The sequence below is a fragment of the Toxotes jaculatrix genome, chromosome 15, assembly GCF_017976425.1.
Source record: "Toxotes jaculatrix isolate fToxJac2 chromosome 15, fToxJac2.pri, whole genome shotgun sequence".
Taxonomy (NCBI): domain Eukaryota; kingdom Metazoa; phylum Chordata; class Actinopteri; family Toxotidae; genus Toxotes; species Toxotes jaculatrix.
In genome coordinates, this window is record NC_054408.1 from 25,907,812 (window position 1) to 25,920,726 (window position 12,915).

Below are 12,915 nucleotides of genomic sequence, written 5' to 3' on the forward strand. Positions count from 1 at the left end.
GCTCCTGAACACCAGCAAGACAAAGGAGCTTATTGTGGACTTCAGGAAGGTGAAACGTGTTGAACGTGTCTCCAGCTTCAAATTCCTGGGGACCCACATTACATAGGAACTGCCCAACGCACAACAGGGACTCCACTTCCCTCCATTGAGGATATCCAGAGGAATCGCTGCCTGCGACGAGCTTGCAACATTCTTAAGAACTCCTCTCACCCTGCAAATGGTCTGTTTAACCTCCTGCCCTCCAGGAGGCACTTAAGGAGCCTCCGCACAAGAACCAGTAGACTCAGGAACAGCTTTTTCCCCACAGCTGTTTCCTTATTGAACTCAGCCCCCCTGTAACCCCCCACCTCCACCTCCCACAGTCATTCTGATTCTCAACAGGGTGGGGGCTGTGACCCAGGATTACCTGTGCAATGCAGGTATAAACAGAACGAGCTGATTGTATGTTTGAGTGGCTGCACATAAAAGTCAGAAAAGTAGAATCAGAGTCAAGTTGGAAGCAGCAAATGTTTTTGTATTTTGTGAAAACATGTTCTCTTGAGGCTGCCCAATTAGCTCAGTTGGTAGAGCATGAAACTCAATCTCGTGGGTCTGAGCCCCACTACGAGTCGACCTCCTCCCATGGGCCCACCACCTGTGGGAGGTGCTGTAGGACTTTAGTGCATTGTGGACTGGGCGGCAGTCGGCCCCGCGGGTCTGGACCCAGATAAGCAGCAGATGATTGACATGACACGTTCTCTTGAGAAATAACCTGTAAGTTGACTAATTGTTTTTCTTCACTGTGTTCTGTCCAGTGCACAACGGATAATTGGGATTCAATTTCCCATGCTGGAGGAGATCTACACCACCAGGTGCCTCAGGAAAGCGACCAGCATTTGTGACGACCCTACCCTAGCCATCACCTGTTCGAACTGCTGCCATCAGGCAGACGATATAAAGCCCTTAGCACCCACACAACCAGACTGAAGAACAGCTTCTTCCCCCAGAGCTGTGGCTGCTCTGAATCAGTCAAAGAAACTCTCTGCCTGACAGTCACAACAACAGCCTACAGTGGTTACATTGTCCCATTCCACTTTTGTATGATGCTGCTATGTAAATAAACTGATGACAACTTGCACAAAACTGTAAATATGTGTACATTCACCACAGCCATATCTCTATATATTCAAAGATTCATATGTACATCTACCACATGTAAATTCTGATCCCCAGTGCCCTCTAATTTATAATATATTTATATTTTGACTGTACTTTTTTTTTTCTTCTCGAGCACCTCACAAAGTTGACAAAATCTCGTTGCACTGTACAACCTGTATTCTGCAATGGCAATAAAGATTCTTCTTCTTGATTTCCAACTGTGAGCCAACAGTGTGCAGCTCTCATGAGATCTTTCCCTGTGCCTGACTTCAGCTAGAACCAGATCCAGACTACTGGCTAACATGAGTATTTGTATTTTTGTCATTCCTATGTTTCATTTTTTCTCCTTCAAAAACATGCTCAGAACAACAGTCACAGAGTAAGTGAAGAGAACACCTGAACCAAGCAGCTCTATCACTTACAGAATCTGCACAATAATAATGTGGAAACTGGTGCACAGATAGCGCTCCACAATTCTCAGGCATGTTGGAGGATCAGCTTTAAAGCAGAAGAGAAAAGAAAACTCAAACTGAATTAAAAGGACCGATAGAAACACAATCCACCGTTGACACTGAACCACTTTACATACAGGTATGTATCCACAGTCTGAGTCATTACAAGCACACAACTCCTGTGACTGATTCACATCTTTTAATAAGCACAATGTAGAAGAGAAAATCAGAGCAGCAATTCAAACACAACTTGAAACTGAACAGAAAATTGTTAGCAGGGATTCAGACTGAAAACAGCCCTGTGTTAAAACAGCCCAATGTTAAAACAGCCTTGCAATAAACCAGTCCCGTGTTAAAACAGCCCTGTGATAAAACAGCTGTGTTAAAACAGTGCAGGGCCTGTATTTTTTCACACAGTGCTGAAGTCAGTTTGAATGCAGCTTTAACAGGTTTTATGCATTATGCAGGTAAAGAGTAGCCCTCACTGTTTAATGATCCCTTACATAAAAATAGATAAAAACAGCCACCAGTCCTTTCACCTGATACATGTGTATATCTTCATGTGCATGTCCATTATAATATTCATTAGATGTATTTGTAGGCTCTGTCTGCCCAAACTAAATTAACTGTCAAAAAGCCGTTCCAAATCAAACCTTGTTCTCCTGCACACACTGGGGGGAAGAAAACCAACATGAAAAATACTGGGTAATATTAAGTAACCCACCACACCATATCTGAACGATATATGTGATTTCAGATCATTGACATTTTGTGGTGTGTGTAACCAAACATCTACATACAATCAGGGTGTGACATTACTAATTATTCTTTATTTATGTGTCAGGACACTCTACAAACCTGCAACTGTGTGCTACATGTTATGGGCCATTGTTTTGCTACTTAACACCACCTAGACAGCCCTCATCATGTGATATGAAATATCACATAAATTAATTTTCCAAAATGCCTCCCTTCAATTTGGGAAAGGAATATACAGGCTTCACTGACATCATCAGAAACATACAACAGATCTGACTTTCTGATTCTAACAATCATAGGAGGTCCGTTCTTACACGTTGGAGGTTTGGCTTCTGCTGATTAAACTCAGTCATCTCTCTCCTCCATGTCCTCACAGAAAAAGGCCTGCAGAGCCGTTCCCCCAGAGGTGTACTTGATGCTCTCTATCTCACCTCCACAGTTACTGGGCTTCTGGAAGTGGATCTCCAGATGGTCCTGAAGGTCCTCGTCATCCATGATGTCCTTGATGTCCTTGATGTGATCCAGGAGGATGGTTCTCTTCGGAGAGCCACAGAAGGTCTGAAAGGAATCACAAACATCAGCTTTGTCATCACTGTGCTGACAGTTTATTCCACAGAGTCATGTTGGCAAACAAACCTCTGATGTCAAGTCAAGCTGACCACAGTTGTTGATCTATATTTGATTTTGATGCTAAACACTGACCAGTATCACAGATGACTCATGTGGACTTCAATGTAAAACTCTGAACAGCACTGTTAACATTAAACAAGTGATGAAAACAATGATTGGAATAAAAATACTCATCAAAGTCAAAGACAGATGTTGACTTTCAGATGTGTGTATGGGGTGTGTGTGTTTGCTTTAGGCTGTGTAATCAGGCTGTGTGATCAGGTAATCCTCAGGTGATCCTCCCCTTGACTTTGGGTTTTCACCGTGGTTTGTTGAAGGTTCAGTGAAGAACTGATCAGTTCTACTCTGCAGTGTGTGTTATCTGAGAAGAACAAAGGGCAGAGGAGGAATTCAGACGATAATAACCAGTCTCAGTGCTACATCTTACCTGAAACTTGCGCAGCTGGTGTTTGTAAATGGGTCCAACCTGCACGTATACTTCAGAGTCCAGATCCACACGGTATCTCCCTCTCAGGGCCAGGCTCTCAGCAACTATACACACACACACACACACACACACACACAGCCATGAGTCTTAATACATAATGAACCCACTGATGATCAGCACGGTTGGGCTGGGCACGGTTTAGATTCTGCTTCTCGTGAAAGCTGCTTCTGATTTAATCAAATAAATGAAATATTCTCTGTGTTGTCAAGTAGAGCTGAACTGACTGCAGCTTTACGGCTGTTGCTCTTATGCTGAATGTGATGACATTAAGTGATTCTGAGGAATGGAGACTGGGATTGGGGTTATCCAAGCACTGATACAATGCAGACCACCTTCCTCCCCTGCTTGCTATTATTGTCATGGAGTAATGACACTTCAGTAAGGTTACATTAAGTCATTTGAAGTTTAATTCAACAAGCCAAGTGGCTGAAAATGGATGAGTGTGAATGCAAGGATCATTTTAGCTCTGATTACAGCAGTGGGATCAGCTGCAAATCATCTCCAGTCACCTCTGCTTTAAATACCAGGCTTCATCTCCACCACGCCACCAGATTGTAGAACTTTCAGTCTTGTTCCAGCTTTTTGAATCTTTTTGCCTGTTTGACATTTTGCTAATTCGTGTCTCCCTCTGCCTGAAGCATTACCCCAGCCCAGCTCCTGACTCTGTCCCTTTCCTGCTCTGCCTAAAAACCACACTGGACCTTCTTAGATCTCCCAGACTCTCTGGACTCTCCCTGACTGGCTTCTCTCTACCAAATCCCCTGCCTAGACCTGCTCAGCTTCCCTACTCTCACCCCTACCCTCAAGACTCAGATTCCAGTTCACATTCAAAATGTATCTAGGATTTCAGTCCAGGATCACTCTGGCTCTGTTCACACCTGACATTAACCAGCATCACAGGTGATCTGATCATAAGTGGACAGCTGTGAACAGGTGTACAGGTGTTAATGAACTTCTGCTGGGCGTGGTCTCCTGGCTTTTTCCAGCCATTTCATCCACTCACCTGTTCCTGATCATCCAATCAACTCTAAAAGCTGCAGCACCTTTTTATATGTCTCGGAGTCTTTGCCTGTGTCTGCATGTTTGGTCCAATAATGAACTGGTACAACAGCCATTTGATTTGCATGGAAAATGCAAAGGAACACACCCAGTTTGTATTCTTTTGATTTCTACTTCTTCTTTTAATTTCTGACAGACTAGGCAAGGGAAGTGCATTGTTGTATCCTGCCATTTAAAAACACATTTGGTCTTTGAAAACAGAGATGATCTATTATCTACGTATTTTAATGCCAGGTGTGAACTGCCGTACATGAGTGATGTATGGTATTAATGGGGCTTCTGTCTAATGAACTGCTGCCTAAGTAAACCAGCAGCTGAATACTCACAGACTGTGGCATATTTTTACTGTAGCATTGTCCTTGTAAATGTAGCTCAGTGAGCTGTACCTCCAGGGTGGAGAAAGGTGACGCGTCCTGTCCCAGTCCTCTTATCGTACTCCACTCCCTCCACTTCTCCTCCTCCCCTGCTGGGCCTGGAGAAACTCATCTCCAGTCGGTCCTTCATTCTGTCCTCTGGCATGGAAGGGGGGATGTTGGAAAGATTGAGCTCCTTTCTGGAAACATCAAGGTGGACCTACATTGATGACAGCACACGCTAATTGTAGGGGAGTCAGTACAAAGAATACTTCTCAGCACAGTGTGAACAGACCATGTATACGGTATGTAATTGAATTACAGGGAGACACCATTGTTAGTCAGTATTGAAACTAGGAGATAAAGTGTGGTCCACTCTTAACTCATTGTCAATTTGTTGCCTCACACATAAAACAAGTCCCTATGACAGCCTTCTTATATTTGAGCTATACAGTGAAATTCAGATACAGCCTGTCTCCATGTATTTGTTACCTCTACACTGGTCTACTGTAACTCCTTATGAGTCCCAGTAACTCTGTGAAAGCCCCCAGTAGATCCAAAATGTTGCAGTGCAGGGACTGACAGGAGCCAGAAAAAAGAGATCATAGTTTTTCTGTGTTAGCTTCTCTGCATTGGCTCCCTGGAAAAGAATAGAATTTAAAATCCTGCTCCTCATCTACAAAGCCCTCATATCTCAAGGGGCTCATAGTGCCCTATTACCCCACTAGAACTAGCATCGTTCCTACAGTCTCCAAAAGTAGAATGGGACACAAAGCCTTTAGTTAACAGATTCCTCTCCTGTGGAGCCAGCTCCCAGTTTGGGGTTGGGTTCTCTCCACATTTAAGATTAGGCTTAAAACCATCCCCTTTTATAAAGGACACAGTTAGGTCTGGCTCAGGTGGGCCCTGAACCATCCCTTACTTATGCTACTATGGCCTCAGACTGGTTACATAGATGCTTTGCCTCTGTCCTAACTGATTGTCATTTAATGTTTTAAGAACCAATCATCCAAAACCATTGACAGTAAACATTGCACTTCTTCAACAATATACACATGATGGTTGGAGTAGATTGGATGACTGGTTGTGGAGAAAATTGAAGGACAGGCAGACAGGCAGAGAGTGTGTGTGTTGACATGCAACACTACTTGTCACAGTCAGAAAGAGGAAACCTAATATTGCTGTATCAGACAGTACCTCAAACTTCACAGTAGGATCCATGGTTATTCTTTTTGGTTTCACATCCAAACTCATGTTCTCACAGGACACCAAGCACTTGGCAATCTTCAGGATCTGAGAGGCCACTGGAAGACAGAAAACATGACTCATCACACTATTCATTACAGGAAGGAATTGTTCAAGTTTGGCTTTGGTGCCACAACTGTATCTTATTGGCACTGGTAATGAAACAAATGACACTCAGCCCAGTCTCCTATGAGGCCTTGTTTGTTTCTGTTCCAGTGGTTTCTATGCTATGACGCATGTCCAAAGCAGCAGCACTTTAGCACTTTCTGCTGGCTGAATAACTACTAATGTGAAGTTCAGTTACAGGTGATTTCCTTTGCTACTGTGGAAGCAGTTTCAAATATACTTTGGAAAGTAGAGACTCTCTAAAAATCACTAAATGGTTGATTAAGCTCTAATGAAACCATTAATCATAACTTTTCTTTACTAAAGTGGTAAATGATCTTCTGCTTCCTATGGATTCAGATTCACCTCACTGCTTCTTTTACTGGATCTTAGTGCAGCTTTTGATACCATAGGTCACTGAATACTCCCAGACCAGCTGAAATCTTAACTCACACCTTTGTTTCACTGATACTTGATTATTGTATCTTTTTGTTTTCTGGCCTGCAACCCAGTATATTCCGGATAGTCTTTGCAAGTAAGCTTGCATTCTGGGAGCACAGTGTTCTAGTGGGGTACTATGAGCTCCTTAAGCTATGAAGGTGCTTGACCATTGAGGGCTTTGTAGGTGAAGAGCAGAATTTCAAATTGTATTCTGGATTTTACAGGCCAATGCAGAGAAGCTAATACAGGAGAAATATAATCTCTTTCCCTAGTTGCTGTCAGTACTCGGTCTGCAGCATTTTGAATCAGATGAAGAGTCTTTAGAGACTTGTTGGGGAAGTCTAATACTAAGAAATTACAATAAGTGATTACAGGCTAGAGGTCACAATTTTCTGCATCTGTTTGAGACAGGGTGTCTCTTATAAACAAAGCCCATGCCATTTGCTGGACACCACCTCAACAGCCAGCATGTCATCACTAGTCAGATTATTATTAGTGGTGCATTGCTTTGCATGCACACTAGGCACCTCTATAGCAAAGCTATAGAGGTACCTAGTGTGCAATGCAAAGCATGCACACTATTGTTCTTCTGTGGATTTTTTCTTCGTCTTCTTCTTCTTCCGTATCGATTTTCGGTTCGTAACTCGTCCCACACCGTTGAGCGCACACAAACAAATGATACATCAAAACGTGCGGCTCGATCTAACTCGCTATGCTTGTATTTTGTTCTCCAGAATATTTACGTTTCGCAAAGTTATTCGCAAAAAACTGCGAAAAATTTCCCATAGAGAATGAATGGGAAATTTTCAAAAAAGTCGCAAATTCTCCCCCTTTTTCAAACATCAACTGCTCTGGCATACTTTCACCTAGAAACACCATTCAAACTGTAAAATGTAGACACAAGTCTCGTGTATTCGGGGTGTATTCAACTTTTTCATAAGTTGTGTAGTTTTTAAACTGTGAGCTCTAACTGATCATGAGTGATTTTGAAAAAATTCAGGCTTTTCAATGAGTGTGTATTGCGGAATGTTCCAGGCTAGAGTGGGAGGTTAGAGTGGAGAGGCTTTAAAAAAACTCTCTGAAATTTTTTCTTTACACGACGACTACGGCCACAAATTTTACTGTAGAGCAGTGAAATTCTCCAAAGTTGTAGCCACACTTGTCCTCTCTCTCACAATGTGTTCATTTTTTCTGTAGGATTTACGGTTTTTCTTTGGCGTGCCTTTTAGTGAGAAGAGGAGCTCTCAACTGCTCCATTGACTCCAATGTTAATCGAGCAGAGGATTTTTGGAGAAAAGCAGAAAATCCCCTTTTTTGAAACTTGCTGTAAAATCCACATTTTAGACAGTAGGACCATAAAAAATAGATTCAGGTCTTCCTTAAAGTCTTCTCTCTTTGACGGTGCCGTTTGTTTAGCGATACCATGTTTTGTTTTTCCATGAATAGCAGTTGTTCGGCAGGCCCGATTCGGCCGAAAATGAGCTCGTCAGAGCACCTGTGAGCTGCCTCAGCGGCGGGAAAGCTCATCCCCATGGCAACCGTGACTGCAAGAGCTGTGGCTCTCTCTCTCCCTGTAACAACTCTATGTCTCTCTGTCTTTGTAATAAAAACTATAGCAGAACTATAGGGGTAGCACAGCCCCCTTTTGACACAGACACACAATCACATACACACTAAATATTGTGCGGTGCGGCAGCACCGCACAATATTTACAGAGGCATACAGACACACACACACACACACACAATAGTCAATACTGGGTTGTGCGAAGCACAACCCAGTATTGACTCAGACCCACTCAGGCACACACAGACAAACACACACACACACACACATACACACAGTCAATATTGTGCGGTGCGACAGCACACACACACACACAGAATAGTCAATACTGGGTTGTGCGAAGCACAACCCAGTATTGACAGAGGAACACAGGACAGAGGCACACAAACACAGACACGCACAAACACACAATAGTCAATACTGGGTTGTGCGAAGCACAACCCAGTATTGACACAGACCCACTCAGGCACACACACACAGACACACTCATATAGATATACACTCAGATATACTTATATACTTATACTTAGATACACTCACACACACATACCCACAGTCAATGTTGTGTGGTGCGGTAGACACACACTCATATAGATACACACTCAGATAGACTTATACAGGAATGCATTGGTATGAATACTAGCGGTGCAATGCACCACTCTCGCGATTTCCCAAAGGGAAATTGTCTAGTTCTGTTATTGGAATAGTGCCTATTTAATCTTGTTCCAGCCATATTGGCCTCTTACTTATATTTACTTACTGTACTGTACCCCTGCTGTTGCTGAACGCAATTTCCCCACTGAGGGACTAATAAAGGATTTCTTATCTTATCTTATCTTATTAGACAAGGGCCCAGAGAAAACTATGGAGCCAAACAATGTTTTTACATATGTACACACCGACTATATATTAATTTTAGTGACCTCCGACAGCATTCAACAGAAAACTGTGACAAGGTTATTAAAAAGTTATAGCCTCTGCAGTTGAGCTACTTCCACCTCTCAACCTTCATTCAAAATCATAGTTGAGCTAATATTCTGTTTAAGTGTGAATTCACCATTTTGATGTCAGAAATTGTCTTGCTTTCATAACACATACTTTTTACGTGCATGCAGGCCAGTGACTGTGTTGTCTATTCATGACACAGCCAATCAGTCCTGAACACACACTGTTAGCACTTAGTCACAAGTTGTACGCATATGAAGTCCAACTGAACTACTCTTCATGTTACAGTTTCTCACCCAGTGCAAATGAAGTCACAAGTACCTTTTTCCTCCTCAAACGTGATCAGTGCCTGTCCTCCCTGCAGAAGCACAGAGGCTCTCTGGCTGATGGTAAACACTCCTCTGATTGGCTGACTGTTGTTATGACTCTCCTCTTTGTCCTCAGTGGTGAACCTCACCTCTGTGTCTGGAATCTGGGCATAGATCTGGACAGGTGGAGGAATACAGCATGTTATTATTATTCATTCATTAATTTTCTACCGCTTAATCCATCAGGGTCGTGGGGGAGCAACAAGCCACACAAAGACAGACAACCACACACGCACACACTCACACCTACGGGCAATTTAGAGTATCCAATTAACCTAACCCATGCATGTTTTTGGGATTGTGGGAAGAAGCCAGAGTACCTGGAGAGAACCCACACAGGCACAGGGAGAACATGCAAAGTCCACACAGAAGGGCCCAGACCGGGGTTCGACCCTCTTGCTGTGAGGCGACAGTGCTAACCACTGCACCACCATGCAGCCCGTTATTATTATTATTATTTGATATATGAAAGCACTGTTAAAAAATCGAGGCAAGTCTGTATTGTCTTTTTACTGATCAATACAATAAAATGGATGCAGTGACAGTCTGTTTTAGTTAGGGAAGAATAATTGAGTTTGAGCTGGTGGCTGGTCCTGAGGACTTTCACCTTGAATTTCTGCTTCAGTTTGGTTGACTCAGCCCTCTTGGCCTCCAACTCAGCCTGACATGTCCTCAGTTTGTCCAGCAAATCCTGTTTACGCTTAGAAAACTTGGAGATTTCATCCTAAGTGAAAGAATAAGGCGTGAAAATGTAGAAAGGAGTTCCTTGTTGTTACTTCCATTTTTTTCCCCAGCAGCATGTACTGTAGATGTAGATGTAAAAGACATGATACTAACTCTACCTGTACTGCGCTTTGGCTCTGAATGAATTCCTTGCGACGCTTGTCGTGCTCTCCGAACAAAGCCAACATCTCCTGCTTGGCCTTCTCCTTGGTTTCATCTTCTTCCAGTTTTTGTACAATGAGCCTGGATTTCACATCATCAGCTTTCTCTACTTTTGTCTTTGAGACAAAACAGAATGGCTTCAGAGATAAAACAGCTAGACCTGTGGGCAGTTTGTGGGGAGTGTGTTTCCTTCAGGAGAAAGTAGATTTAGTTGTGTGTATACGTGGATTACAACATTTACAGCAACATTTCCTCAAACACATGTATACAAATTCTTAATGCTGTGAACACCACAAATTAAATTCTGTTCACATGCTTTACAAATCCCTTAAGTGGACAAATGAAATGGTTATATTATCACCCATATCACAGACCCAGCATTTGACAGCTGATTATCCTGGCAACGCAACAAGCAGCAGGTACATTCAAAATTTCTCCAGAAATCTGGTTTAACATATGATATCACTGACAGGACATTTTTCCTGTAGGTCAAATACTTAAGCATTTTCACTTAAGTATCATTTAGAATGCAGGACTTCTAATGTAGTATTTTACATTGTTTATACTACTTGTCTGTACATTGTTTATTGCTTATGCTTTAGTAAAGGAGTAGTCTGAGCCCTAGTATTTTACCTAGTGACAGCTGAAACTACAGGAAGTAGCTATTATCCAGTATTGTATTTTGCCAGATTATATTCTGAAACCATCCCTTTCCCTTGTATGCAGAGTTAACCTTGATCTCACCTGAGAGCTGAAATCAAACGCTTTAGATGTACCCGATCCTCTGGAGTTAGTTCACCATCGGTGAGGAGCTGAAATGGTGGAAGTGTTTTGAACTTGGCCTCTTACCTTCCATGTCTTTAGCTCTCTCTTGGCCTCCTCCAATAGACGGTCCGCCTCCAGACCACCGTCCATCTGACAAGAACAAAGACTCCTGTTTCCAACAAGACTGGATCGCTTAGAAATTAACATTTTTCAGACACCTGAGCAGGTCTTACCTTGTCATTTATCGCCCGATTATTGTACATGTCAGCCATGACCTGACCGATGAAAACGAAACTCCGTTACCAAAGTTTGTCAAATAAACTCGATTAAACACAACAGCGCCCTAATCAGAAGACAGTCCTACCTCTTCTCTATTTTCTTACTGCTTTATTTTCCAGTTAAAATATCGTAATGTCAGAGCAGAGACGAACTGAGAGCACAGACTGTGAATACAGCTCCTACCGACTGAGCTCTATAATCAAAAGTGAAACTTAAAGCTGTATTCAGTTCTACGCATGGCAAAATGACGGGCACTGATGTGTGAAAGCCCAGAGAAGAGAAATTATGAATGGTTGATTTGAATAGACGGTAAATGTCTTTAAAATATTAAAACTCTACTTGCTACAAAAAGTTTGCTTATCATTTACATCTTCCGGATCAAGTGAAGTGATTTTTTTTGGTTTCATTTCAGATATTTTTATTTCAAAATATCCTTTTTCCAAAATGTGGTATCTCCCTCCGTGACACATTACCTAAGACCCAGTGTTAAACAGTAAATAGTAAGAAATTCTGAAATAAGTATACATGTATAACACTGTATCAACTGCAAGCACATTCAAAATATTTTCATAATGCTTCTCCTCTCTGTAACAGAGTTCATTTTATTTCATTCAGCTCTATATTTATGTATGTGCAATCGTCTGCTCCTATGTGTGTATGTATGTGTATATAAGACCCCCTCCTGTATATATTGTCTTTCTTTTCCAAGTTTATTTTTCCTTTATAAGGTGTATTTATTGTCTCCTTGTGACTGTTGCTATAAACGAATTTCCCCACGGGGATTAATAAAGTATCTCTATCTCTATCTATCTATCTATCTATCTATCTATACAAGAAGGGTCAGAGCAGGCTCTACCTTCTTAGGAGACTCAGGTCCTTTGGAGTGCAGGGGGTTCTCCTCAGGTCCTTCTTTGATTCTGTTGTGGCATCAGCCGTTTTCTGTGGTGTGGTCTGCTGGAACAGCAGCATCTCTACAGCAGACAGGAAGAGACTGGACAAATGGGTCAGGAAGGCCTGCTCAGTCCTGGGTTGCTCCCTCGACCCAGTGCAGGTGGTGGGAGAGAGGAGGATGGTAGCAAAGCTATCATCGAGGATGGTGAATGAGTCCGTGCCGTTAGACTGTACAACCAGCTGTGCTGAGCAAACCACATGCACACACACCATATGCACACACTCACATTTCTAGGCTTAAAATAGTATTTATTTCTCTAAAGGTGAAGGAGTCTCCATATTTTGATTTTTGATCTTCTGTATATTTTTTGGAGTCTCCATATTTTGATTTTTGATCTTTGTATATTCTGAGTGCCTGTATCTTACTGTATCTTCCTCTTTGCTGCTGTAAAGTACATAATTTCCCCATTGTGGGACTAATAAAGGTGTATCTTATCTCATCTTGTCTTTGAAACAGCATTTAAACATTAATGGTGGGGAATAAAATT

At 42.2% G+C, this 12,915-nt stretch overlaps 1 protein-coding gene across 1 annotated transcript; it reads right to left on the bottom strand.

The window, feature by feature from the left end:
- Positions 1-1,773: 1,773 nt before the first annotated feature.
- Positions 1,774-11,697, bottom strand: nmi (N-myc (and STAT) interactor). The gene is made up of 10 exons (XM_041057680.1): positions 11,562-11,697; positions 11,431-11,472; positions 11,282-11,347; positions 10,390-10,548; positions 10,155-10,271; positions 9,501-9,663; positions 6,075-6,181; positions 4,911-5,097; positions 3,406-3,509; positions 1,774-2,906 (listed from the first exon to the last, which is right to left on the bottom strand). The coding sequence occupies exons 2-10, from the start codon at positions 11,467-11,469 to the stop codon at positions 2,694-2,696; spliced, it is 1,155 nt and encodes a 384-aa protein (XP_040913614.1). The 5' UTR covers positions 11,470-11,472; positions 11,562-11,697; the 3' UTR covers positions 1,774-2,693.
- Positions 11,698-12,915: the final 1,218 nt, after the last annotated feature.